The 25,422-nt window shown below is 48.5% G+C and overlaps 1 protein-coding gene across 5 annotated transcripts in view; it reads left to right on the plus strand.

The window, feature by feature from the left end:
• Positions 1-25,422, plus strand: part of STAP2 (signal transducing adaptor family member 2) — a 423,449-nt gene that overhangs the window by 288,138 nt on the left and 109,889 nt on the right. For all 5 annotated transcript variants that reach the window (XM_069217057.1, XM_069217059.1, XM_069217055.1 and 2 more), the window contains 3 exons: positions 736-869; positions 4,465-4,596; positions 6,154-6,223. In XM_069217057.1, coding sequence (XP_069073158.1) covers positions 736-869; positions 4,465-4,596; positions 6,154-6,223 — 336 coding nt within the window. The remainder of the gene's footprint in view (positions 1-735; positions 870-4,464; positions 4,597-6,153; positions 6,224-25,422) is intronic.

The raw sequence follows: 25,422 nt of genomic DNA on the forward strand, positions 1-25,422 counted from the left end.
GGTTTCATGTTTGGTGCTGGGATTGGGCATTGGAATGGGAATTTTGATGGGTGTTGCCACGGACCAGTGGTTTGGGTCGTATGGTTGATGTTGCTATTGGGCATTGGGATGGGTGTTGCCATGGAGCAGTGGTTTGGATCTTATGGTTGGTGTTGATGTTGTGTATTGTGATGGGTGTTGTGGAGCAGTGGGGTAGAGCAGTGGGGTGGGGCACTAGGGTGGGTCGGTGGGGAGGGCAGTGTACTGGGCCTTCCTCTGAACACTCGTGCAGCGTACTGAGTGTTGCCCTGCAGAGTGGGTTGGACAGGATGATGATGGTTGTTGTTGGTCGGTGGCAATGAGGGAGTTATACTGTTGTTGCTCAAGATCAGTAGTTTGAGTAGCCCCTGGGTGGTTGTTCTTGTTACCATGCAGCAGTGGGCTGGGTAGTGTGATGACTGTTACTCCTCATCAATGGATTGAGTAGTGTGATGGGTGTTGTCTGTAGCAGTGAGTTTAATATTGCCAGGATGCTCGATGTTGTGCTGCATAACAGGGTTTACTAGCACCAGTGTAGTTGGTGGTTCACAGGAGCTACAGTTTTGGCAGTGTGTTCGGTGTAGATCTAGATCAGTGTGATGGGTTTTGCTAGGTTGATGGGTGTTGCTTTGGATCAGTTGGTCTGGTAGTGCCAGGGTGATTGGTGGTGGTATCCCAGAGCAGTGCCCATGAGCACCTTTCTTCATGTTTCCACAGCTGAAGGTTCCTGAAGGTCTGTCATTGCTGCCTGGTCCCCGACACATGATGTCTGAGGTGCTTCAGAAGGAGCAGAGGCGCAGAGCAGAGCTTGAGCTAGAATACGATGTGGCCAAAGACGAGGAGCTGCCCCCGTGAGTACCAATGTGCTGTGCAGGAAGGACCACGACCTGCTGAGTCTGTCGCTTGATTCTCTTTCTTTCAGTGTTCCTTCACCCTAGACAAAAGCCCTCCCCAGATCTTCCACACAAGTACAGAGTGTTTGCAGTCATGATGGTGGTGCAAGGAGTTTTGGCACTCTAGACGAAGTATCACATTTGACACCATGTCCTGGCAGTGGCGCGATAATTAGTGATTCTACAGTCAATACAACACTTTCTATTGGTGGTCCCTAGTCGGTCACCTCTCGCTGCCACACCCTGCCCTAGGACACAACTCTTCAAACTATGGGACTACCCGCCTTTGGTGGCGTCAATGGGCGTCCTACGGCAAGACACAGGACTTAAGGTGGCTCAGCCAGAATCGCTGAAAATCAAAAACAGTTGGGAAATTTACTTTACATTATAGCATTTTATGTGAATACATTAAAGACTGGAATTCACAAAATGTTTTATTCTATTTCTCCACAGACACACACACACATTATTTCACTCCCTATATTGCAGAGAATGCAGTGGTATAATAACTTATATTTCAATGGGATCTGTGCAATATGGAAAATATTTCATGGTGAAGCTTCTGTTTCATCATTATAGTGACAGTCCCAAACCACTCTACAGAGCTTTAGCATTGTTAGGGCTACTTTGATTATATAGCACAGGGAACCAAATTATTCAGCAAAAATGGTAGACTGGGTGTCATATCTTCTTACAGTATCTCCATTCATCTCAGCAACTCACATTTTTTGGTGAAATCGGTGCAAATTATGGCAAATGGGGTAAATCCGCAGCTATGCAGTAAATGCAGCTGCCACAGAATGACAGACCCCCACTGACCTTTACTGTTATCAATAGTTTTATCAACAATCTGTTACTGAAAATTGGACAAAACCTAAACATTCCAATTCCAGTCGGTGTTTGTTGTTATCAGTACTTTGAAGAAAGCTATTTTTCAAGCTGCCTGTCGAAAAATAAACATGTAATATAATTAACACGTACCTTGACTAATACCTTCCTAAGTTATTGTTGCGAGGTTCTGGCAATACTGAAAAACACTCTGACTTCAGCGTCAAGTCTATGATGTCACCAGAACATCTGGATGGCAAAATAGGACCATAGTACACAGTTACGAGTTACATACCCTCTATACATTATACGTTCGGGTGCTTTTATAGCACAAAATGCAGTGGTATAAAACCCATATTTCAGACAGAACCATGAAATAAAGAAGGTATTTCACCCTGCGAAATGCAGGTTTTGTCATCATAATGGCAGCCCCCACTCTGTAGAGCTTTCACTTGTCAGGCCCAATAGGCTTATACAGATTCTGCATCAAGGTTATCCAAACTGTGCAGCAAAAAGGCAAAGTATACAGCAAGTGTGCTAAATCCTTTATCCGCGGATGCTCGCAATTGTCTGTTGTTCCATCTACAATGTATTCATGAAAGGTAAACTTAAAACCAATTCATTCCAATCAACACCCGTGGTTAGCTGCACTTTCAAGGCAGCTTTATCAAACGAACTACCAAAAGGTAAACATGTAATATAAAAAAACACAATGGTGCTATATGGCCATCTCGGGCTTCTGGTGACATTGCACAATGTCTTTGGTCTTGTGGTTTATGATGCCACGAGCTCCCCTCAATAGGAATACTTTACTCTAATAGACGTCTCTCTCACTTGAACCCTGAGCTGGCTAAATTGGGCCACATCACAATTGTTACTCGTCATGTGTCTTTTATATTCAATGATTTCTTAATTGATTTTAGTACTCATTAGAATGATTTAGAGCATTTGAGCATCATAGACTCTTTGTTTCCCTCAGACTACAAATGTTTGTCAAAGTTTTGATAAATTTGTCTTTTTGTTGAGAATAATGTGCTAATATTTCAAATAGGTTTATGCATATATGTACTTAATTGTAAGCTTTGCTTTTAACATTTATCTTACAATCAAACAGATCTTGACTGCAAAAAGACATACATAAAGTGCAATGTGGTACAGTGTAACTCTTTGCTGACAGGGTTCCGCTTTTACAGTTCTTATGTTCCCCCTCTGAGGGGAAGAGTCCTTGGAAGATGCTTGCATCAAGGATGAGACTGCAATGGTTAGCCTGTCAGGTGTGCTCCTTAAAGACCTCAGGGCAGCATTGCCATTGTGAACGTTCTTTTTTTAGCAGCAGTGAAAGACAAAATGCTGTGTTAACCACACAAATAACTGTTTTATTTATTTAGGGAAGCTAAATTCCGTGCATATTATTTCAGCACCATGAGGTACAGACTATAATTCAGTTAAGACTTCTTTTCTGAGAAATGCGAGCTTCGAATCCGTTGGCAAAGTTCAATAAGAAGGTTTACCCATGTAATTGTATTGTATTGTATTGAAATTGTATTGAAATTGTATTTATATAGCGCTTACTACCCCTGACGAGGCGTCAAAGCGCTTTTCGGCGAGTAGCACGCTACTCCGGAACCCAAGAGGAATTACTGGTGGATTAGTATAGGAAAATATGAGCACAGTATTAGTATTATTAGGAGTTCATTTGAGCATATATATGTAATATATTATAAGGAATTGTCTATAAGCACCACTACTATATACAGACTCATCACATGTTCCACCACTCTTCATCTGCATCTGGTGTAAACTCATCACATGTTCCACCCACTCTGTTCATCTGCTTCTGATGTTACCTCATGACATGTTCCACCCACTCTGTTCAGATGCCCCTGATTTAAACTCATCACATGTTCTGTCCACTCTGTTCATCTGCTTCTGATGTTATATCATCACATGTTCCACAACTCTCTTTAGCTGCCTCTGGTGTAAACTCATCACATGTTCTACCCACTCCATTCAGCTGCTTCTGGTGTAAACCTATCACATGTTCCACCCACTCTCTTCAGCTGCCTCTGGTGTAAACTCATCACATGTTCCACCCACTCTCTTCAGCTGCCTCTGGTGTAAACTAATCACATGTTCCACCCAAACTGGTGTAAATTCACCACATGTTCCACCCACTCCCTTCAGCTGCCTCTGGTGTAAACTCATCACATGTTCCACCCACTCTCTTCAGCTGCCTCTGGTGTAAACTCATCACATGTTCTACCCACTCTCTTCAGCTGTCTCTGGTCACATGTGCCACCCACTCTCTTCAGTTGTCTCTGGTGTAAACTCATCACATGTTCCACCCACTCTCTTCAGCTGCCTCTGGTGTAAACTCATCACATGTTCCACCCACTCTCTTCAGCTGCCTCTGGTATAAACTCAGCACATGGTACACCCACTCTCTTCTGCTGCCTCTGGTGTAAACTCATCACATGTTCTATCCACCCTGTTCAGCTGCTTCTGATGTTACCTCATCACATGTTCTATCCACTCTGTTCAGCTGCTTCTGTGTTACCATATCACATGTTTTATCTACTCTGTTCAGTTGCTTCAGGTATAAACTCATCATTTGTTCCACCCACTCTCTTCATCTGCTTCTGATGTTACCTCATCACATGTTCTATCCACTCCTTTCAACTGGTTCTGTTGTAAATGCATTGCACTTCCTACCTTCTCATTTCAGCTGCTTCTACAAGGTGTCACGTATGGAAGCCGAGGACATGCTGAATACGCATCCTGAGCGTGGCAACTTCATCTTACGCCCAAAGCAGGACGGTAATGGCATTTCTGTCTCCACCTGCCAGGAATGTAATGGGTAAGTGGCACAATTGAACTTACATTAGTTGGGGATAAATGTGGGACAGAGGCTTGTAATGCTGTTCACCAGTGGTCATGATGCTGTGGGCTGAAATAGCAGTCCCCGTGGTGAGGTTGCCTGCCTCCCTACTAGAGCCCTTAGGGTTGGGTCAGGTTTGTCCAGCTAATTGTCACTGTCCTTGATGAGATACACTTGCTGCCTGCCCGTATTTATGTTGTGAAATGAGCGGTGGGGTGATCCCTGTTGATGCTCACACTGTGGTGCCAATGTCCACACATAGGTGAAACCTGAAAATGTCCAGGCTTGTGCCCGGGTGTGGTGCAAGATCTCTCAGTACCTTGGGAGTGAAGTGTGGTGATCTGCCTGTCTCCTTGCAACAGCCCACTGTGGGGTTTACACAAACCAATATCTGGGCAGTGGTCCACTAGTTTCCACTTCCTTGGTCTGCCATGACCACACACAGGGACCATATTGTGTGGCAAAGGCTGCAGTATATTTTCACACCTGGCAAAGTGTGTCAGAGTGAGGCCTGCCAAAATGCTGGTCGTTTGAGTGAAGGTGCAGGGTACAGCCATTGTCACAGTGATCTCTGCTGTTGGCCCTCTTGTGGGTGTCAAGGGGAAGTCTGCAGAGATACTACTTTTGGGTGGGCTTCTGACAGGAACTAGTGTCTGCCACAAGAATATCACTGCAAGACCTGCAAATTCTTCTAGTGGGGTTTGTGGGATGCTTGCCCACAGGTTTCTCAGTGATTCTTAATGTCCTCACTGAGGCAAGAGAGAGGAGGATTCCTAGCATCTTTGTAGGTAGGTTCCAAAATCAGTGCTGGAAGCTCATTGTGAGCCCCTCTGTCTGCTAGCCCATGGGCTCTGATGTTCTATTTGAGGTTCTAGGGATATCTGCTGCTGCGGTTTCTCTTTGGATCACATTTGCCTGCAAGGGGTTTCTATCTATGGTCCTGATATTTGGCTGAGGGGGCTGAGGGTGCTGAGGGTTGCTGAGGGTTGGCAGGGGGGTTCTGTGGCCCTTACTATCTGCCTGTGAATGCCTCTATGATTCTCATTGTCTTCTCCTTGGGGGGGAAGGGTTGGGGTGTGGAAACAGGGGAAGCGTGGTATGTAGGCCTGCCGTCTTTTCCTGTGGTCTTCAGGGGCAGGTTCCTGAAACCTGTCCCTGAAAGAGTGGGAGATGTAAAAGGACCTGCCAGCAGCTCATAGGTTTCCTCCAGGGATCATGATATGTCCCCTTGGGGTCTCTATCTATGGAAATAAATAACGTTGAGGTCCTCATTATCTCCTGATGAACAGTATTTGGGGTGAATCGACTTCCCTTTGTAATCCTGCAGGCAAGCTGAGCATTTACCTGCTGACTGTGACTTCTTGAAAGGACCTTGTATAGGCCCCCACAATACAATATTGTATTTTTGTTATTCAGAGCTATTGATAAAACTGTTATTTAGCACCTTCGTAACTCATGGTTAGGTTTCCAATGTTTGAATGTATTAAATTCTAAAATACCCCCACCCAGATGCAATCCACTTGCTTTGTGTTTCAGTGTGAAATTGATGCGACATTACGCAGTGAGCCAAAACCGTGGAGTGTACATCATTGAGGTGGACCAGATGGTAAGAACATCTCCACATTTCCTTCCCTGCCTTTCCCCCTTTGGTTCCTGCCTCTATTTTCCTCTTCTCTTTCACACTCTTCTGTTTGACTCCTACCGTCTCTCCTCTATTTTAACTCTATTTCCTTCATGACTCCTCCCTTCATCTTGACCCCTCTTCCAGTTCTACCTCTTCCACTTTTTGTCTCCTTCTATGAGGGTCCTCTCCTACACCCCACTTCTCACTCTTATGTTGTCTCCCTCTATCTTCACTCTTACTTCAGGTGTTCCTAGTTTTTTGCCCTGAGTCACACCCTCAGGACAGCACTTTTTCCAATTCAAAATTACTACTTTTCAACCATTCCTAAAAATACTTGAGGAATTTATAGCTTTTTCCAAAATATTCCAGGACTGAAGTTGGAATACTAAATAAGCCTCCTGGAATATTTGTGGGAAATTTGCTCTTTACCCAGCTGGGTGGAGGGCTGGCATTACTGCTGCACCACCTCTGAGCAAGAAATAGTAACAGACAGTGCTGGAGGAGGCCTAAAATGTGTGCCTTAAAAGGAAACAGTAATGCACTTGGGAGGGGTCCTCAGCAGTGGATGTCAGAGGCTGGTGCCTACCACTCTGGGGGATTCCTGCGGGTTACCATACCGCTGTGAACCATAAAGAGCCAAGCGGCTAGAGAGGTTGTTTGGCAAACAAAACGGTACTGCGCAGACAGTGATTGTCCTAGAGGAAAGGAAAGGCATGCATGGTCTGGCTCTGGGAATCTGTTGCTCACTGCCACTTTGGGAGACTGTTCACTGTCACACGTCAGGTAACCACTGGGCCCTGTTAGACTACTGCATCGACAGATAAGTCCCAACCCAAATTACAATTTGACACTTGCAAATCGACTAAGCCTCATGAGGAAGGGGAAGCCTCGACAGAGGTAGAATCAGAGACTGGCAGAGAAATGCACCAAATATAGACAGCGATGCAAAAGAGCCTTGAGAAAATAGATGTTAAGATTGAGGCCCTGTCCTTCCATATGGACCGAATGTCAGAGTGTCTTAACAAATACACTGAGGGGGTCATTCTGACCCTGGCGGCCGGTGACCGCCAGGGTTACCGACCACGGGAGCACCGCCAACAGGCTGGCGGTGCTCCCTCGAGCATTCTGACCGCGGCGGTTCAGCCGCGGTCAGAAACGGAAAGTCGGCGGTCTCCCGCCGACTTTCCGCTGCTCGGGAGAATCCTCCATGGCTGCGGAGCGCGCTCCGCAGCCATGGGGATTCTGACACCCCCTACCGCCATCCTGTTCCTGGCGGGTCTCCCGCCAGGAACAGGATGGCGGTAGGGGGTGCCGCGGGGCCCCTGGGGGCCCCTGCAGTGCCCATGCCAATGGCATGGGCACTGTAGGGGCCCCCGTAAGAGGGCCCCACAAAGTATTTCAGTGTCTGCAAAGCAGACACTGAAATACGCGACGGGTGCAACAGCACCCGTCGCACCTTCCCACTACGCCGGCTCCATTCGGAGCCGGCGTCCTCGTGGGAAGGTAGATTTGCCCTGGGCTGGCCGGCGGCCTTTTGGCGGCCGCCCGCCAGCCCAGGGCAAATCTCAAAATACCCTCCGCGGTCTTGCGACCGCGGAGCGGTATTTTGTCGGGGGTAGACTGGCGGGCGGCCTCCGCCGCCCGCCAGTCTCGGAATCACCCCCTGAGTGCTTAGATATGGTAGAATGTAGGGTATTGGAGGCAGAAGACGAACAAGTTACAGTTGTAGCAGTGCAGAAGCAGTTGGATACATTGATGCTCACCCTGCAAACCAAGGTTGAGGACCTAGAGGCCAGATCATTCCGCAATATTATTTGCGTAGTGGGGCTGGCAGAGACTACAAACATAGCCAACATGGAAAGTTTCATAGAGACACTGCTCATCAGTTTACTGGGAAACAATACTTTCTCCAGTATGTTTGTGGTGGATTGCGCTCATCGCTGGTTGGCTCCCAAGCCAGTACCCGGTTCAAGATCCAATAATAGCATGCCTAGTCAATTGCAAAGATCGAGATGTGGTGTTACGCAAAGCAAGGGACCTCAAAGACCTGTGTTATGAGGGGACAGTCCTGGCGTTCTACCCTGACTTTACACAGCAAGTCCAGGAAGTCTGAAAACACTTCATTCCTTTGGAGACCCAAAACAGTTGGCCCAGTTGCCGAAGCGCTATGAGTCTACGAGGTTGAAGTGTAGGTCACCGGGGTCAGAAGACATGTATGAGGGGGCTTCTCAGGGCCTGGAAGACTAGGGAACCAGCCAGTGTAATATATGGCAGTTGAACACTCAAGATGACTGCAGGATGCTTCTTAGGGGGTATACCCCCCGCTGTTGGGAAACTCTTGTTGTACCGAAGTACCCATTGATGCCTACTGAGGATCTAATGTTAATGAACCACAATATGATATAGTTGTAGTCTGTTGGGCATCAGTATTTACACACAGGGTTACCTAGTACTTGCCATTTGATTGTTCACATGCATTTAAATTTTGACCCTAGGACGAAGGGGTGGACAGGTTTTGACTGAAGTTAGTGTTATGGAAGATAGAGGGGGCTTTGTATTGAATGTTTGAATTGAACAGAGTGGTACAAGTATAAACCCACACATGGCTGGCAGCATTCAGGTTGGTTGAGAAGGAGCAGCCGAAGTAACATCTGCCCCCATGTGTGCTCCACATTGTTGTTCTTTACTCTTTAAATGGCTGTGGTTGAATGAGCTGGGGTGGTTACTTTTTTTTTCACTGCGCTTGTTTTTTGTTGCATGGTATGGGAAAGGGGTGGGACATGTTTTACACAGTCTATGACAGCTTTGGTGATAGCAGATGTGAGTCACAAGGTTGCGGATCCTATTTGGTTATCTGATTTAAGCACAGAGATATGGGGATGAACATGAATTGTGGTGCAGAGAGTGATGTAAACCCCCCTCAATATGCTACTCACCTGGAATGTAAGAGGCCTCAACAACTGTTGTAAGGTGGTGGCGTACCTGTATTCCAATAAAATAGATATAGCTATATTGCAGGAGACACATCTCCATTTACGGAGTGGTATACTCACACAGCACAGGATGCAGAGCACTTACTGTGCAGCAGGCTTCAACTTGCACACATGTGGGGTCCTGATTTGGGTTTGATGAGGGTCAGGGATGTGCTTACAGGAGCTGTGTGTGGATCAGAGTGGTAGTGATGTGATGGTTCGTTGTACGAGAAACGATTTTGCAGTACTGTTAGTGGGAGTGTATGGCCCCAATTATGATGACTCTGATTTCTAGCAAGCATTAGATGCACTTCTGATGCGATAGGGTGACGTCCCTCAGATATGGGGTGGTGACTTTAATAGATCCACTCTTTGATCCCTCAAGAGGAGCACTGCAATGTACTGCTGCAGCAGCATGCGTTATACAGGAGATTGATGCGCAGCATGGTCTACTAGATGTTTGGTGATTTCATCACCCAGAAGGTGATGGTTATACGCTTTATTGGACAGTGCATGATGTCCACACATGCATAGTTTATTGGTTACTATCATGCAGCTTGATGCATTGAGTTCGTAATTGTGAACCATTGCCACGCACTTATTCTGTTCATTCACCGGTACTATTGGAACTGAGGATTCTCTTCCAGGGGATCCTCATCAAAGTCATAAACATTGAATATTCCCGCCCTTGTGCGAGGACCCCGGAGCATATATAAAATATATACACATTATACATGTGTAACAAACAGTCATGCAGGCTATCATGTTACAAACAGGCTAAAATGCTTTATTTCTATGAAGTTTTTTTTTATTTATTTTTTATTAAATACTACAATAGAGCCTAAATAAGTACCCAAGCTCCTAAAACTAGGCTTGGGGAAGTAAGCAGTAGCAAACTCTAGTGAAAAAATAGAGAAAACTGCATTGAAAAACAATGAAGCATTCTTAGCCAATAGGCTGCATGTAGGTTAACACAGGAGAACCATAAAAACTTTGGCACTGTGCCTTTAAGACCCTGAGCACCTCCAGTATCCCACCATGCCTCAGGGGTGAAGGAAAGGTGACAGTTGGTTCACAGTTAGGTCAGTTCTTTTTTCCGGCTTCTTCTGAGAGGATCCTGGAGCATTGAGCTCTCAGTTTTTCTGAGTTTTCCTCAGAAAAATTCTTTTAAAAAGTGTTTTTTCATGTTCGATGGCATCTGTCGCTGTAGATACGCATGTTCTGCAATAGCTCGCCATCTGGTGTTGGGCCGGAGTGTTACAAGTTGTTTTTCTTCGAAGAAGTCTTTCGAGTCACGGGACCGAGTGACTCCTCCTTTTGTCTCCATTGCGCATGGGCGTCGACTCCATCTTCGATTGTTTTTTTTCCGCCATCGGGTTCGGACGTGTTCCTGTCGCTCCGAGTTTCGGAACGGAAAATTAGCTAATTTCGGAAGATTTTCGTCTGTATTGTTGCGTTCGGGATCGGCGTACTTAGATTCAACACCGCATCGAAGATCGAAGAGCTCCGGTGCCCTTCGGGGTAGTTTTTCGATCCTCCGTCGGGGCCTGGTCGGCCCGACCGCGTGCTGAAGAACGCCGATGGAACGGACCCCGTTCCGTTTCTGCCCCAAATGCCACAATAAATACCCCTACACAGACCAACACTTGGTCTGCAACCTGTGCCTGTCACCTGAGCACAGCGAAGACACCTGCGAGGCCTGTCGTGCGTTCCGGTCCCGAAAAACACTCCGAGACCGTCGAGCCAGAAGACTTCAGATGGCGTCCGCACCGACAGCCCAACGGGAGTTCGAGGAACAGGAAGAGGAAGGTACCTTCTCGATCCAAGACTCAGACTCCGAAGGATTCGACGATACACAAATCGTGAGTAAGACGTCGAAATCCACTCAGAGGAACATTTACAAGGCCCAGGGGACGCCACTGCCACCAGGCCATGGCTCAACCCATAAATTCGGTGACCGACCGTCGGCACCGAAAAAGGCCCAAACAGTGCCGAGATCGTCCGACTCCGGTTGAGACACCGGCACGCAGCCTTCTCGGGACCGAGAAAGTGCTGGAGACAAGCCTCGACACCGAGATGCCGGTGTGGACACGGCTCGACGCCGAGACAGCGGCACCGAAACAGATCGACGCCGAGAGGTTTCGGCCCCGAAAAGGAAAAAAGTCACCTCGGAGCCGAAAAAACACGCAGACAAAGTTTCGATGCCGAAACAAACTGCAAGCGACCCAGCTTCAGGCTCTTATACAGAAGAGCACTCGCTAACCTCCCAAATGCAGAAGCATAGGTTTGAGGAAGAGCTACAAGCAACTGATGTGGACCATACGCAAAAGCGTATCTTCATTCAGCAGGGGACAGGAAAAATAAGCACCCTTCCCCCCATTAGGAGAAAGAGAAGGTTGGAGTTCCAGACGGAACAAACACCACAACCAAAAGTGGTGAAAAGAGTTACACCACCACCCTCTCCTCCGCCCGTGATTAACGTTTCACCAGCACAAACTCCATCACACTCCCCAGCTCACACCACCATGAGCCAGGGTGACCAAGATCAGGACGCATGGGACCTATACGACGCCCCAGTGTCAGATAACAGTCCGGAGGCATACCCTACAAAGCCATCTCCACCAGAAGACAGCACCGCGTACTCTCAAGTGGTGGCTAGAGCAGCACAATTTCACCACGTAAGCCTCCACTCAGAACAGGTCGAGGATGATTTCTTATTCAACACACTCTCCTCCACCCACAGCTCATACCAAAGCCTGCCTATGCTCCCTGGTATGCTCCGGCACGCAAAAGACATCTTTAAGGAGCCGGTCAAAAGTAGGGCAATCACACCAAGGGTGGAAAAAAAGTATAAGCCGCCTCCTACGGACCCGGTTTTCATCACTACACAGCTGCCACCAGACTCTGTCGTTGTAGGAGCAGCTAGGAAAAGGGCCAACTCTCACACATCTGGAGATGCACCACCCCCAGATAAAGAAAGCTGCAAGTTCGATGCAGCTGGTAAAAGAGTCGCAGCACAAGCTGCAAACCAGTGGCGCATCGCTAACTCCCAGGCACTACTTGCGCGCTATGACAGAGCCCACTGGGACGAGATGCAACATCTCATTGAACATCTGCCCAAGGACTTACAAAATAGGGCAAAACAAGTGGTTGAGGAGGGACAGACCATCTCCAACAACCAGATACGCTCCTCCATGGACGCTGCAGATACAGCTGCACGGACAATTAATACATCTGTAACTATCAGAAGGCATGCATGGCTCCGAACGTCTGGATTTAAACCAGAGATTCAACAAGCAGTTCTCAATATGCCTTTTAATGAAAAAGAACTTTCTGATGGATACAACTACCTGTGGATTCCTCACCTCATGAATACTCCCATGGCGCCAGCATTCGACGGAAATCTTCTTACCAGTCTCTGCACGTCGACGAGGACGTCACTGTCTCGCACGCGACGCCGTCTGACGTCATACAGGCAATAAGAGGTCCTCGACGACGTGCGGACGTCAGTTCCCTTTTTTCCGTGCATTCGAAACGGTTATCTTCGAGGGAGCAACTGTTACTCTTGCGGTTACAGTGTATATCTTGCTGCGTACTCTTTCTCTGTGGAAATAATGTCGCAGAGAAAGTCTGGATTTAAGCCTTGTCGTGAGTGTGGAGGCAAGATGTCGGTGACGGATCCTCATTCCGATTGCCTTTGGTGTTTGAGCTCCGACCACGACGTCTCGACTTGTGATTCGTGTCAGCACATGAATCCGAAGGCCATTAAAGAACGCGAGGCGAAGCTGTTTATGGCCAAGTCAAAGGAGAAGCATCACAAGAAAAAGTCTTCTCCAAGACATCGGCGTCATCGAGAATCCCGGCGCCGTAGAGAATCTCGGCGTCATTCAAGGGAGGCTCGTTCCAGGTCTCCGGATCGGCGCCGGAGGACATGGGAGGTCAGCCCCACGGTGACGCCGCATCCTTCGACGCCGTTGCTCTCTCCGACGTCTCCAACTTCGCCTGGACAGGCGTCGGTGATTGAGGTATTGGAGCCTCAGGTGTTTTCTCCGGCGCAGACGCCGAGGCCGGCGTCGGGGTCGCCTCCGAGTCAGGCACCCCAGTATCCGGCTTTTCCCACCCCTGGAGCCGATAGTTCCGCATTCTTGAATGCGATGTATGCCATCTTCCAACAGATGGCTCCAGTGGGTGCTCCGGCTGGGCCTTTGGCCTTTTCTTTGGGTGATCCTGCGCCTCTTCGGCCGGCACCCTTTATGCCCTTTCTCCCGTTTGGGAACGTGGGCTCGGCGCCAGTGTCGGCGCCGGTGGCCGCTCCGATGGCTTCGGAGGGATTGGCCCCAGGGATTTCCATCCCGTCGACGTCGAGATTTCGGCCTGTGACTCCGGTGGGTCCATCCGTTTCATCTGCTCTTCAGTCGGCGCCGAAGTTACCTGTGGCGCCGGATGCGGCGTCGGTGGCTTCGGAAGATCGGCGCCGATCTCCGACTTCAGCGGAGGTGTTGTCGACTCCGCGGATTGAGCAACGACTGCGTTCAAGGAGGCGTGCTCTCCAGGTACTAGAGGAGCAGGAGTACCAACGAGCCCTAGAGGAAGGAGAGCTAGAGGACTCGGGTGATGGGCTGCGTGGACTGGAGTCGGCCAGTGGGCTGGACACTTCCCCTGAGTGGGACCTTTCGTCCCCGGGGGAATATACCGAGGAAGCTACTTCCTTTCATACAGTGGTACGGAAGGCAGCTAGTTTTTTGGACCTGCCTTTGCCGGTGGTGGAGGCGAAACAAAACCTTTTGACAGAGGTGTTGCATCCGGCCTCAGCCGCGGCGGAGCCTCTATTACCTTTTAATGACGCTCTGCTGGATCCGGTTTTAGAGGTGTGGAAGAAGCCGGCATCTTCCCCAGCAGTTCACAGAGCCGTGGCCAGGAGGTATCGGACGGCTCCAACTGATCCTGGTTTCCTATCTAGGCACCCTACGCCGGAGAGCTTGGTTGTGCAGGCCTCCTGTTCGTCCAAGTCAGCGCCTGGTTCTTTCCCGACGGTGCCTGGGGACAGAGACTCAAAAAAGCTAGAGGCGCAGTCGAAGAAGATTTTTTCGTCCTGCAGTCTGGCGTTAAAAGCCACTAATGCGACCTGTATCCTGGGGAGGTATATTCATGCTCTGATGGATGACATCTCCTCTTCGTTTACAGAGCTTCCCCAGGGTCTTTTGGATCTTGTCTCTGATGCCCAGGCTGCTGCGACCCAAATTATCCAGACGGGACTGGATACCACCGACTCGGTAGCCAGAGCAATGGGCACAACTGTGGTGGAAAGGAGACAGGCCTGGCTCCGTAACTCGGGCTTTTCGGCAGATGTACAGTCCACATTGTTGGATCTCCCGTTTGATGGGGACAAACTGTTTGGGGCTAAGGCTGATTCGGCCTTGGAACGTTTTAAGGAGAGCAGGGCCACGGCTAAGTCGTTGGGACTCCAAGCTCCTTCTTCCACGGCCTCTTCCAGATTCTTCAGGAGGTTTCGTGGATTTGGGCGTGGCTCTTCCTCCTCTTCCTTTCGGGGAAGATATCAGCAACCTGCCTCTTCCCATCCCTATAGATCTTTTAGGGGGAGGGGTAGGGTCCGCACCAGGGGAGCCTCTCAGCAGCACTCTGCCTCTTCCTCATCCTCTGGCGGGGTGCAGCAGGGGAAGCAGCCTTAGGCTTCCACCATTTCCCACTCACTCCTCTCCTGTAGGGGGAAGATTACAGCATTTTCTCACCAAATGGGAGACTGTTACGTCGGACACTTGGGTTCTCAGTGTTGTGGGAAAAGGCTACACCCTTCCCTTTCGGGAGTTTCCGCCCCTCATCCCGCCCCGCCCTTCGTATTGTTCACAAGAACACCTCCTGTTGCTAGAACAGGAGGTAGAAGTCCTCCTTTTAAAGGGCGCGGTGGAGTTGGTCCCGGAGCAGGAAAGGGGTCAAGGAGTTTACTCAAGGTATTTCCTGATTCCCAAGAAGGATGGTCGTTTGAGACCAATTCTGGACTTGAGGATCTTGAATTGGTTCCTCAAGCAGGAAAAGTTCAAGATGCTGACCCTAGCACAGGTGCTTTTGGCGTTGAACATGGAAGACTGGATGGTGTCTGTCGACTTGCAGGATGCTTACTTTCATATCCCGATACTCAAGTCACACAGGAAGTATCTCCGGTTTGTGGTGGGATCGCAACACTACCAGTTTGCGGTCCTTCCGTTTGGTCTTACTTCAGCACCTCGAGTCTTCACGAAGGTGATGTCGGTGGTTGCGGCAGAGCTCAGAAGGAAGGGGATAGCAGTATTCCCTTACTTGGACGATTGGTTGATCAAAGCCAAGTCCCCGGAGCTTGTGTTGCGTCATCTGCAGTCAACAACCCAGTTGTTGTTCGACCTGGGCTTTTCGGTGAACGAGCCCAAATCTCACCTGGAGCCCTCTCAGCGCCTCCTGTTCATAGGGGCAGTACTGGATACGACATTGGGTCGGGCCTTTCCTCCGCCTCAGCGGATTCAAGATATTCAGGATTTGGTTCCAATGTTTCGAAATGGAGCGGTAGTTCCAGTCCTCAAGGTCCTTCGTCTGCTCGGTCTTTTTGCCTCCTGCATTCTGTTGGTCACGCATGCTCGCTGGCACATGAGGGCTCTTCAGTGGTGCCTCCGAAGGCAGTGGTCTCAACACAGAGGGGATCTAGAGGGTACTGTCAAGATCTCCAGAGATGCTGCTGTGGATTTGAAGTGGTGGATTGCAAGCAACAATCTTTCACAAGGAAAACCGTTCCAGCAGTCGCCACCAGTGGCCACAGTCATAACGGATGCTTCCACTCTAGGGTGGGGAGCTCATCTGGGGGATCTGGAGATCAAAGGTCTTTGGTCTCCAGAGGAACAGATTTTTCACATCAATCTGTTAGAGTTACGGGCTGTACGTCTGGCTCTCAAGGCCTTCCTCCCTTCCCTTCGTGGTCAGTCGGTACAGGTCCTAACGGACAATACTACCACGATGTGGTACATAAACAAGCAGGGAGGAGTGGGGTCGTACCTTCTCTGCAGAGAAGCTCTTCGACTATGGTCCTGGGCAAAGGACCATCGGATTTGCTTGATAGCAAACCATCTGGCCGGAGTCTTGAACGTGCGTGCGGACAGTCTCAGTCGCCATTTCTCGGCAGACCACGAGTGGCGTCTCCATCCAGATCAAGTCCGTTTAATCTTCCAGAAGTGGGGGTTTCCTCGGGTAGATCTGTTCGCCACTCGAGAGAACGCGCATTGTCCGTTGTTCTGCAGCCTTCAGTATCCGATGCAGGAAGCGTTGGGGGACGCGTTTCAAATGACCTGGTGCGGCCAGTTGCTTTACGCGTTTCCTCCCATACCCTTGATTCCTCGAGTATTGAGGAAGATTCGCCAAGACCGGGCTCTAGTAATCTTAATAGCTCCGGATTGGCCAAGGAGGGTGTGGTACTCCGACCTTCTCCAACTCTCAACGTGCCCGCCGCTCCGTCTCCCTTTCAGGGCAGACCTCCTCTCGCAGTCGCAGGGGCAGGTTCTACACCCCAACCTCCAGAGTCTGCACCTACATGCCTGGAGATTGAACGGGGCAACCTGAGTTCCTTCTCTCTCCCGCCTGAGGTAGTGGATGTTATATTAGCGGCCAGGCGACACTCCACTAAATCTATCTACGCTAATAGGTGGTCTAAATTTGTTGCGTGGTGTGGAGAGAGGCAGATTGATCCTTTACATGCTCATCTATCGGACGTTTTGTCTTTTGCTCTATCTCTGGCGCAGAAAGGTTGTGCAGTGGCTACCATTAAAGGTTATTTATCGGCCTTGTCAGCCTTCATATGTCTTCCAGACCAACCATCTTTATTTAAATCCCCTATTGTTATCAGATTCTTGAAAGGTCTTCTAAATCAATATCCTCCAAAGCCATTCGTTATGCCGCAATGGGATTTGTCCTTAGTCCTGACTTTCCTTATGGGGTCCCCTTTTGAACCTATGCATTCTTGCCCCTTGAGGTATTTGGTTTTAAAAACAGTCTTCCTGATAGCTATAACATCAGCAAGGAGAGTGAGTGAGTTGCAGGCCTTATCAGTAAAACCCCCTTATACAACTTTTTATGGGGATAAGGTGGTGTTGAGGACCAAGGCTGCTTTCCTCTCGAAGGTTGTTTCACCCTTCCATTTGGCTCAGGCAATTACTTTGTCCACGTTCTATCCTCCGCCTCATCCTTCCAAAGAGGAAGAAAGACTGCACCGTCTGGACCCAAAGAGAGCGTTGAGCTTCTTTATCGATAGAACAAAGGATTTCAGGCTGGAGGATCAGCTGTTTATTGGATACGTGGGCAAGAGGAGAGGAAAGGCAGTCCACAAGAGAACACTATCCAGGTGGGTTGTTCTTTGCATTAAAATATGTTACTCTTTGGCAAAGAAGGATCCTCCTGAGGGCATTAGAGCTCATTCCACCAGAGCTAAGTCGGCCACTTCGGCCTTAGCCAGAGGTGTTCCTGTGGTCGACATCTGCAAGGCCGCAACTTGGTCGTCCCTTCACACTTTTGCAAAACATTACTGTTTAGATTCTGAGGTTAGAAGGGACGGCCATTTTGCACGGTCAGTGCTGCAGGATTTCTTGGTTTGACCATTTAGGCACCCACCGCCGGGCGTGGTACTGCTTTGGGACTCTATTCATGAGGTGAGGAATCCACAGGTAGTTGTATCCATCAGAAGAACGAGTTACTTACCTTCGGTAACGACTTTTCTGGTGGATACATTAGCTACCTGTGGATTCCTCACGGTCCCACCCGCCTCCCCGTTGCCTTTATGGTCTTGCCAAGTAATCCTTGAGTGCGCTCCTCTTGATCTTTGAGGGTGCAATAGATGTATATATATAATATATTTATATATATATGGGTATATGTGTATATATCTTTATGTATATACTTGGTGTGTGTATATATTTTAAAAGAGAGAGTTTTATATATATATATATATATATGTACATAAAAAGATTTACAGTTATTCATACAATGTGGTGTATTTTTACAATATAATGGATGTTGCTTTGTTCTTTCATTGCATTGCCTGGTTGTTCTCATGCACGTAAAAAATGATTGGTACTGACGTCCGCACGTCGTCGAGGACCTCTTATTGCCTGTATGACGTCAGACGGCGTCGCGTGCGAGACAGTGACGTCCTCGTCGACGTGCAGAGACTGGTAAGAAGATTTCCGTCGAATGCTGGCGCCATGGGAGTATTCATGAGGTGAGGAATACACAGGTAGCTAATGTATCCACCAGAAAAGTCGTTACCGAAGGTAAGTAACTCGTTCGTTCGGTCCAGAAGTGGACACAGCGATTGAGAAACTCAAGAAAGATACGGACACTGCCAAAGCCATGGGCGTACTCTACTCCCCGCAGAGCAGAGGGACCTACAGCACATTCCGTAAAACGCCCTTTCGAGGGAGGTTTCGAGGTCAAAGCACACAAGCCAGCACCTCACAAGCCACACCGTCCAGTTACCAGGGACAGTATAGAGGAGGTTTTCGGGGACAATATAGAGGAGGGCAATTCCCTAGAAATAGAGGAAGATTTCAAAGCCCCAAAACCCCTACTACTAAACAGTGACTCACATGTCACTCACCCCCTCCACACAACACCAGTGGGGGGAAGAATAGGTCATTATTACAAAGCATGGGAGAAAATCACTACAGACACTTGGGTTCTAGCAATTATCCAACATGGTTATTGCATAGAATTTCTACAATTCCCTCCAAACATACCACCAAAAGCACAAAATTTAACAACACACCATTCCAATCTCCTGGAGATAGAAGTGCAGGCACTATTGCAAAAGAATGCAATCGAATTAGTGCCAAACACACAAATAAACACAGGAGTTTACTCACTGTACTTTCTGATACCAAAGAAGGACAAAACACTGAGACCAATCCTAGACCTCAGAGTAGTGAACACTTTCATCAAATCAGACCACTTCCACATGGTCACACTACAAGAAGTATTGCCATTGCTAAAACTACACGACTACATGGCAACTTTAGACCTCAAGGATGCTTATTTCCATATACCAATACACCCATCGCACAGGAAATACCTAAGGTTTGTATTCAAAGGAATACATTACCAATTCAAGGTACTGCCTTTCGGATTAACAACCGCACCAAGAGTCTTTACCAAATGTCTAGCGGTAGTCGCTGCACACATAAGAAGGCAGCAAATACATGTGTTCCCATATTTGGACGACTGGCTAATCAAGGCCCATTCGTTCATACAGTGCTCAAATCACACAAATCAGATCATACAAACCCTCTTCAAACTCGGGTTCACCGTCAACTTTACAAAATCCAACATTCTGCCGCGCAAGGTACAACAATACCTAGGAGCCATAATAGACACATCAAAGGGAGTAGCCACTCCAAGTCCACAAAGAATTCTAAATTTCAACACCATCATACAACGCATGTATCCAACACAAAAGATACAGGCAAAGATGGTATTACAACTCCTAGGCATGATGTCTTCATGCATAGCCATTGTCCCAAACGCAAGACTGCACATGAGGCCCTTACAACAATGCCTAGCATCACAGTGGTCTCAAGCACAGGGTCACCTTCTAGATCTGGTGTTAATAGACCGCCAAACTTACCTCTCGCTTCTGTGGTGGAACAACATAAATTTAAACAAGGGGCGGCCTTTCCAAGACCCAGTGCCACAATACGTAATAACAACAGATGCTTCCATGACAGGGTGGGGAGCACACCTCGATCAACACAGCATACAAGGACAATGGAACGTACATCAAACAAAACTGCATATCAATCACCTAGAACTTCTAGCAGTTTTTCAAGCACTAAAAGCCTTCCAACCAATAATAGTTCACAAATACATTCTCGTCAAAACAGACAACATGACAACAATGTATTATCTAAACAAGCAGGGGGGGACGCACTCCACGCAGTTAAGCCTGCTAGCACAAAAAATTTGGCATTGGGTAATTCACAACCAAATTCGCCTAATAGCACAGTTTATACCAGGGATCCAAAATCAACTCGCAGACAATCTCTCTCGAGATCATCAACAGGTCCACGAATGGGAAATTCACCCCCAAATTCTGAACACTTATTTCAAACTCTGGGGAACACCTCAGATAGACTTGTTTGCGACAAGGGAGAACGCAAAATGCCAAAACTTCGCATCCAGATACCCACACAAACAATCCCAAGGCAATGCCCTATGGATGAACTGGTCAGGGATATTTGCTTACGCTTTTCCTCCTCTCCCTCTCCTTCCTTACCTGGTAAACAAACTCAGTCAAAGCAAACTCAAACTCATATTGATAGCACCAACTTGGGCAAGGCAACACTGGTACACAACGCTGCTAGACCTATCAGTGGTACCCTGCATCAAATTGCCCAACAGGCCAGATCTGTTGACACAGCACAACCAAAAGATCAGACACCCAGATCCAGCATCGCTGAATCTAGCAATCTGGCTCCTGAAATCCTAGAATTCAGGCACTTACAACTTACCCAAGAATGTATGGAAGTCATAAAACAAGCCAGAAGGCCATCCACCAGGCACTGTTATGCAAGTAAATGGAAGAGGTTTGTTTGCTACTGCCATATTAATCAAATACAACCATTACACACAACTCCAGAACATGTAGTGGGTTACTTGCTTCACTTACAAAAATCTAACCTAGCTTTCTCTTCCATTAAAATACACCTTGCAGCAATATCTGCATACCTGCAGACTACCTATTCAACTTCCCTATATAAGATACCAGTCATTAAAGCATTCATGGAGGGCCTTAGGAGAATTATACCACCAAGAACAATACCTGTTCCTTCATGGAACCTAAATGTTGTCCTAACTAGACTTATGGGTCCACCTTTTGAACCCATGCACTCCTGCGACATACAGTTCCTAACCTGGAAGGTGGCATTTCTCATCGCCATTACTTCCCTAAGAAGAGTAAGCGAGATTCAGGCGTTTACAATACAGGAACCTTTTATACAACTACACAAAAATAAAGTCGTCCTAAGGACCAATCCTAAATTTTTGCCAAAGGTTATTTCACCGTTCCATCTAAATCAAACAGTGGAACTTCCAGTGTTCTTTCCACAGCCAGATACCGTAGCTGAAAGGGCACTACATACATTAGATGTCAAAAGAGCATTGATGTATTACATTGACAGAACAAAAAACATCAGAAAGACTAAACAACTCTTTATTGCATTTCAAAAACCTCATGCAGGAAACCCAATTTCAAAACAAGGTATAGCCAGATGGATAGTTAAATGCATCCAAATCTGCTACCTTAAAGCTAAACGACAGCTGCCCATTACACCAAGGGCACACTCAACCAGAAAGAAAGGTGCTACCATGGCCTTTCTAGGAAACATCCCAATGCAAGAAATATGTAAGGCAGCCACATGGTCTACGCCTCACACATTCACCAAGCACTACTGTGTAGACGTGTTATCCGCACAACAAGCCACAGTAGGTCAAGCTGTATTAAGAACATTATTTCAGACTACTTCCACTCCTACAGGCTGATCCACCGCTTTTGGGGAAATAACTGCTTACTAGTCTATGCAGAACATGCGTATCTACAGCGACAGATGCCATCGAACTGAAAATGTCACTTACCCAGTGTACATCTGTTCGTGGCATCAGTCGCAGTAGATTCGCATGTGCCCACCCGCCTCCCCGGGAGCCTGTAGCAGTTTGGAAGTTACCTTCAATTATTTATATATGTGTCATCTCAACCTTAAATAGGTGCATACTTAGTCACTCCATTGCATGGGCACTATTACTACAATTCAACTCCTACCTCACCCTCTGCGGGGAAAAACAATCGAAGATGGAGTCGACGCCCATGCGCAATGGAGACAAAAGGAGGAGTCACTCGGTCCCGTGACTCGAAAGACTTCTTCGAAGAAAAACAACTTGTAACACTCCGGCCCAACACCAGATGGCGAGCTATTGCAGAACATGCGAATCTACTGCGACTGATGCCACGAACAGATGTACACTGGGTAAGTGACATTTTCATTTTCACTCGACAAGTAACATCTTTGTCTGAGCTAGGAAGGTTTTTTCTGACAGAAAAATGCCTTCTCTTTTTGTCAAATGCCCTGCTTGTGGGAAGAAGAAGGCCCAGTCAGATCCCCACTCTCTGTGCATAGTGTGCCTGCCTCAGAGTCACTGCCCTGACACTTGTAAGTACTGTAAGAACATGTCTAGGAGGACTCTGAAAGACAGAGAGAAGATCCGACTTCATGGGCTTCAGGAGAGGAAAAGAACATCGTCCTCCTCACTCCCCAGGCATCCAGAAGGCCATTCTCAGGAGAGAATGGCCCGGTCGACGTCGACAGGTAGGAAAATACCTGTTTGTTCACCGTCGACGTCGTCGCTACCACCGTCCCACCGGCATAGATCGCCGTCGACGGCGACACACCCGACGTTGAAGGGAACGGCGTCGAGGGAACATCAGAGCAGGGGCAGGTCTCCGTTGACGGCAGCCCGCCGATCGACGTCGAGCCATCGCCGGCGTGCCCGGTCGCCGCCAAAGGCTGTGCGCCCCCCGACGTCAGGACACACGGCGTCGAGATCTCCACGACGGCACGAGAAACATCCGCCGTCAACCTCCCATCGCTCCACGTCGAGGCACACGACGGCGAGCAGGTCGAGGTCCAAGGAACGCCGTTCGACATCAAGGCACTCATCGTCGAGGCACTCAACGTCGAGGCAGGACCAACCGACTGGGCGTCCTTCGACGTCGAAACAGCCATCGACGTCGACGCAGGTTTTACCTGTCCAACAGGGAGCAGAACATCGCCCCTCGCCAGACAAGGCGCCGTCTCCAGTGGTCTCCATACCGAGCGACTCTTCTCGATCAAGAGCATCTCCTGGGCATGTCTCGCCCATCAACCTATCTCCGAGATGGCTGGAGAGCCTCAACAGACCAGCGACCTCCCCAGATTCGCAATATTCGCGAATGTATTCACCCACTGCCTCCCCGCCAAGAACGCCATCGCCGACAGCCGGGGCAGAACGGGCTCGTTCAGCTCCTCGACAGCCGACCGCGAGGCCTAGGCGCTCGGCTACAGCGTCCCGCAGCAGATCTCGCTCTCAACGGAGATCCAGGTCGCGCTCAAGAAGATCACCCTCTTGGTCTTCATCAGGTTCTTCTGTCGGGCGTTACTCACCTACTCTTACAGATTCACCACCTGCTAGAGTCTCACCAGTGGATGACATAACCACATTCAACGAGGTGTTGCTAAGAGGAGCGCAGAAACTCAATATAGAGGTTCCAGAACCGTCTACCTCCTCATCAATCATCTTTGAGACGCTACAACAGAGATCAGCGTCGAAAAAGTTGCTGCCTCTAGTGCCTGGTTTGTTGCAGCCAACCATGGACACTTTTCTGGCCCCAGCCTCGCTTAAGTCTGCCCCGGCTCGGATTCTTAAAAAGTACAAGGCTCCAGAGCAAGACCCTTTATTCCTTAGGAAGGATCCGCCACCAGACTCAGTGATCATAGCTGCCGCCCGAAAGACCCACTCGGTGGCATCTTCATCCACGGTACCCCCGGATAAAGAGAGCAGGCATTTAGACTCTCTGGGAAGAAAGATGTGCGGGACAGCGGCTTCAGCAATGAAGGTCTCTAGTGCGTCTGCGCTCCTGGGCAGGTACGATCGTTCTCTGTGGGATTCCCTCAGTAGATTTACAGAAAAACTGCCCAGAGAAGACAGGCAAGATTTCCAAGAGATTCTACAGGAAGGATGCCTGGTATCTAAATAAGTTATCAGCGCGGCAGCGGATGGGGCGGATTTGGCGGCTCATGGGTACGCACATGGTATCTGTGCGAGGAGATCTTCCTGGCTGAGGCTCACTGGCTTGAAACAGGAGGCACAACAACGTATCCTGAATCTCCCATTTGCCGGGAATTCTCTATTCGGTGCCCATGCAGACGAAGAGATGGCCCGCATGAAGACCGAGGTGGATACCATGAAGGCGGTAGGCCTCGAAAGAGGGAAAGATTTCAGGCGGAGGTACAGACCGTACGATAGACGCCCTTTCCAACAGAGGGTTCAAACCCCTCATTGGTCGCAAAGGTCTCAGCAACGACAGGGACGCCCTCTGTTTCAGCGAAGAAACACAAGGGAGCGAGGGTCAAGCAGACGTCAACAGTCCACTCCAAAAGCACCCACTAAGCAATGAAGTCTCGCTTCCCTCGACACTGTACACCACTCCGGTGGGGGGAAATATTATTGCTCATCTTCACGAGTGGCACTCTATCACAAGAGACAAATGGGTGCTCAATATTGTCGAACATGGCTATTCTCTTCTTTTCAAACAGCCCCCACCACACTTGCCACCAACCAAACACAATCCGTCTCATCTCACCTTGCTACGCAAGGAGGCTCTCGCCCTCCTAAGAAAGAATGCCATAGAAAGGGTTCCACCTGCCCACAGAGGAAAGGGGGTCTACTCCCGTTACTTTCTAGTAGCAAAGAAGGGTCAAGAGGGCATTTTCAGGCCAATCCTGGATCTAAGACTGCTGAACAAATACATAAGAAAGCAGAAGTTCAGAATGCTAGCGCTTCACCAAATTTTCCCTCAACTGCATCAGGGAGACTGGATGTGCTCCATCGACCTGCAGGATGCGTATTTCCACATCCCAATAGCTCCAAAGCATTGAAAATTCCTGCGCTTTCGAGTAGTGTTACAGCATTACCAGTTCAGGGTTCTACCCTTTGGCCTGAAATCTGCTCCAAGAGTTTTCTCGAAATGTATGGCAGTGGTGGCGGCACATCTACGAAGACAAAGGATATACATATATCCATACCTAGACGACTGGCTACTAAAGGCTTCTTCTCCGGAGCAGGCGAGAAGCCATCGGGACATTGTACTAGGAGTTTGCGAAGCTCTAGGTCTTCAGGTCAATTACCAGAAGTCAACCTTGACTCCAACGCAGAGTCTTCACTACCTAGGAGCTATCATAAACACAGAACTACAAAAAGTGTATCCTTCGGAGGAACGACTGTCCTCAATAAACAAGAAGTGCCAGGACCTGTTGAGAGCCAGCGCACCTAAGGCACGTCAGGTGACATCACTACTGGGCTCCATGGCATCGTGCATCTTTATTGTCCCAAATGCCAGACTCCACATGAGACCCCTCCAAGAGGCATTGGAGG

Source organism: Pleurodeles waltl, chromosome 12 (genome assembly GCF_031143425.1).
Source record: "Pleurodeles waltl isolate 20211129_DDA chromosome 12, aPleWal1.hap1.20221129, whole genome shotgun sequence".
In the NCBI taxonomy this organism is placed as follows: domain Eukaryota; kingdom Metazoa; phylum Chordata; class Amphibia; order Caudata; family Salamandridae; genus Pleurodeles; species Pleurodeles waltl.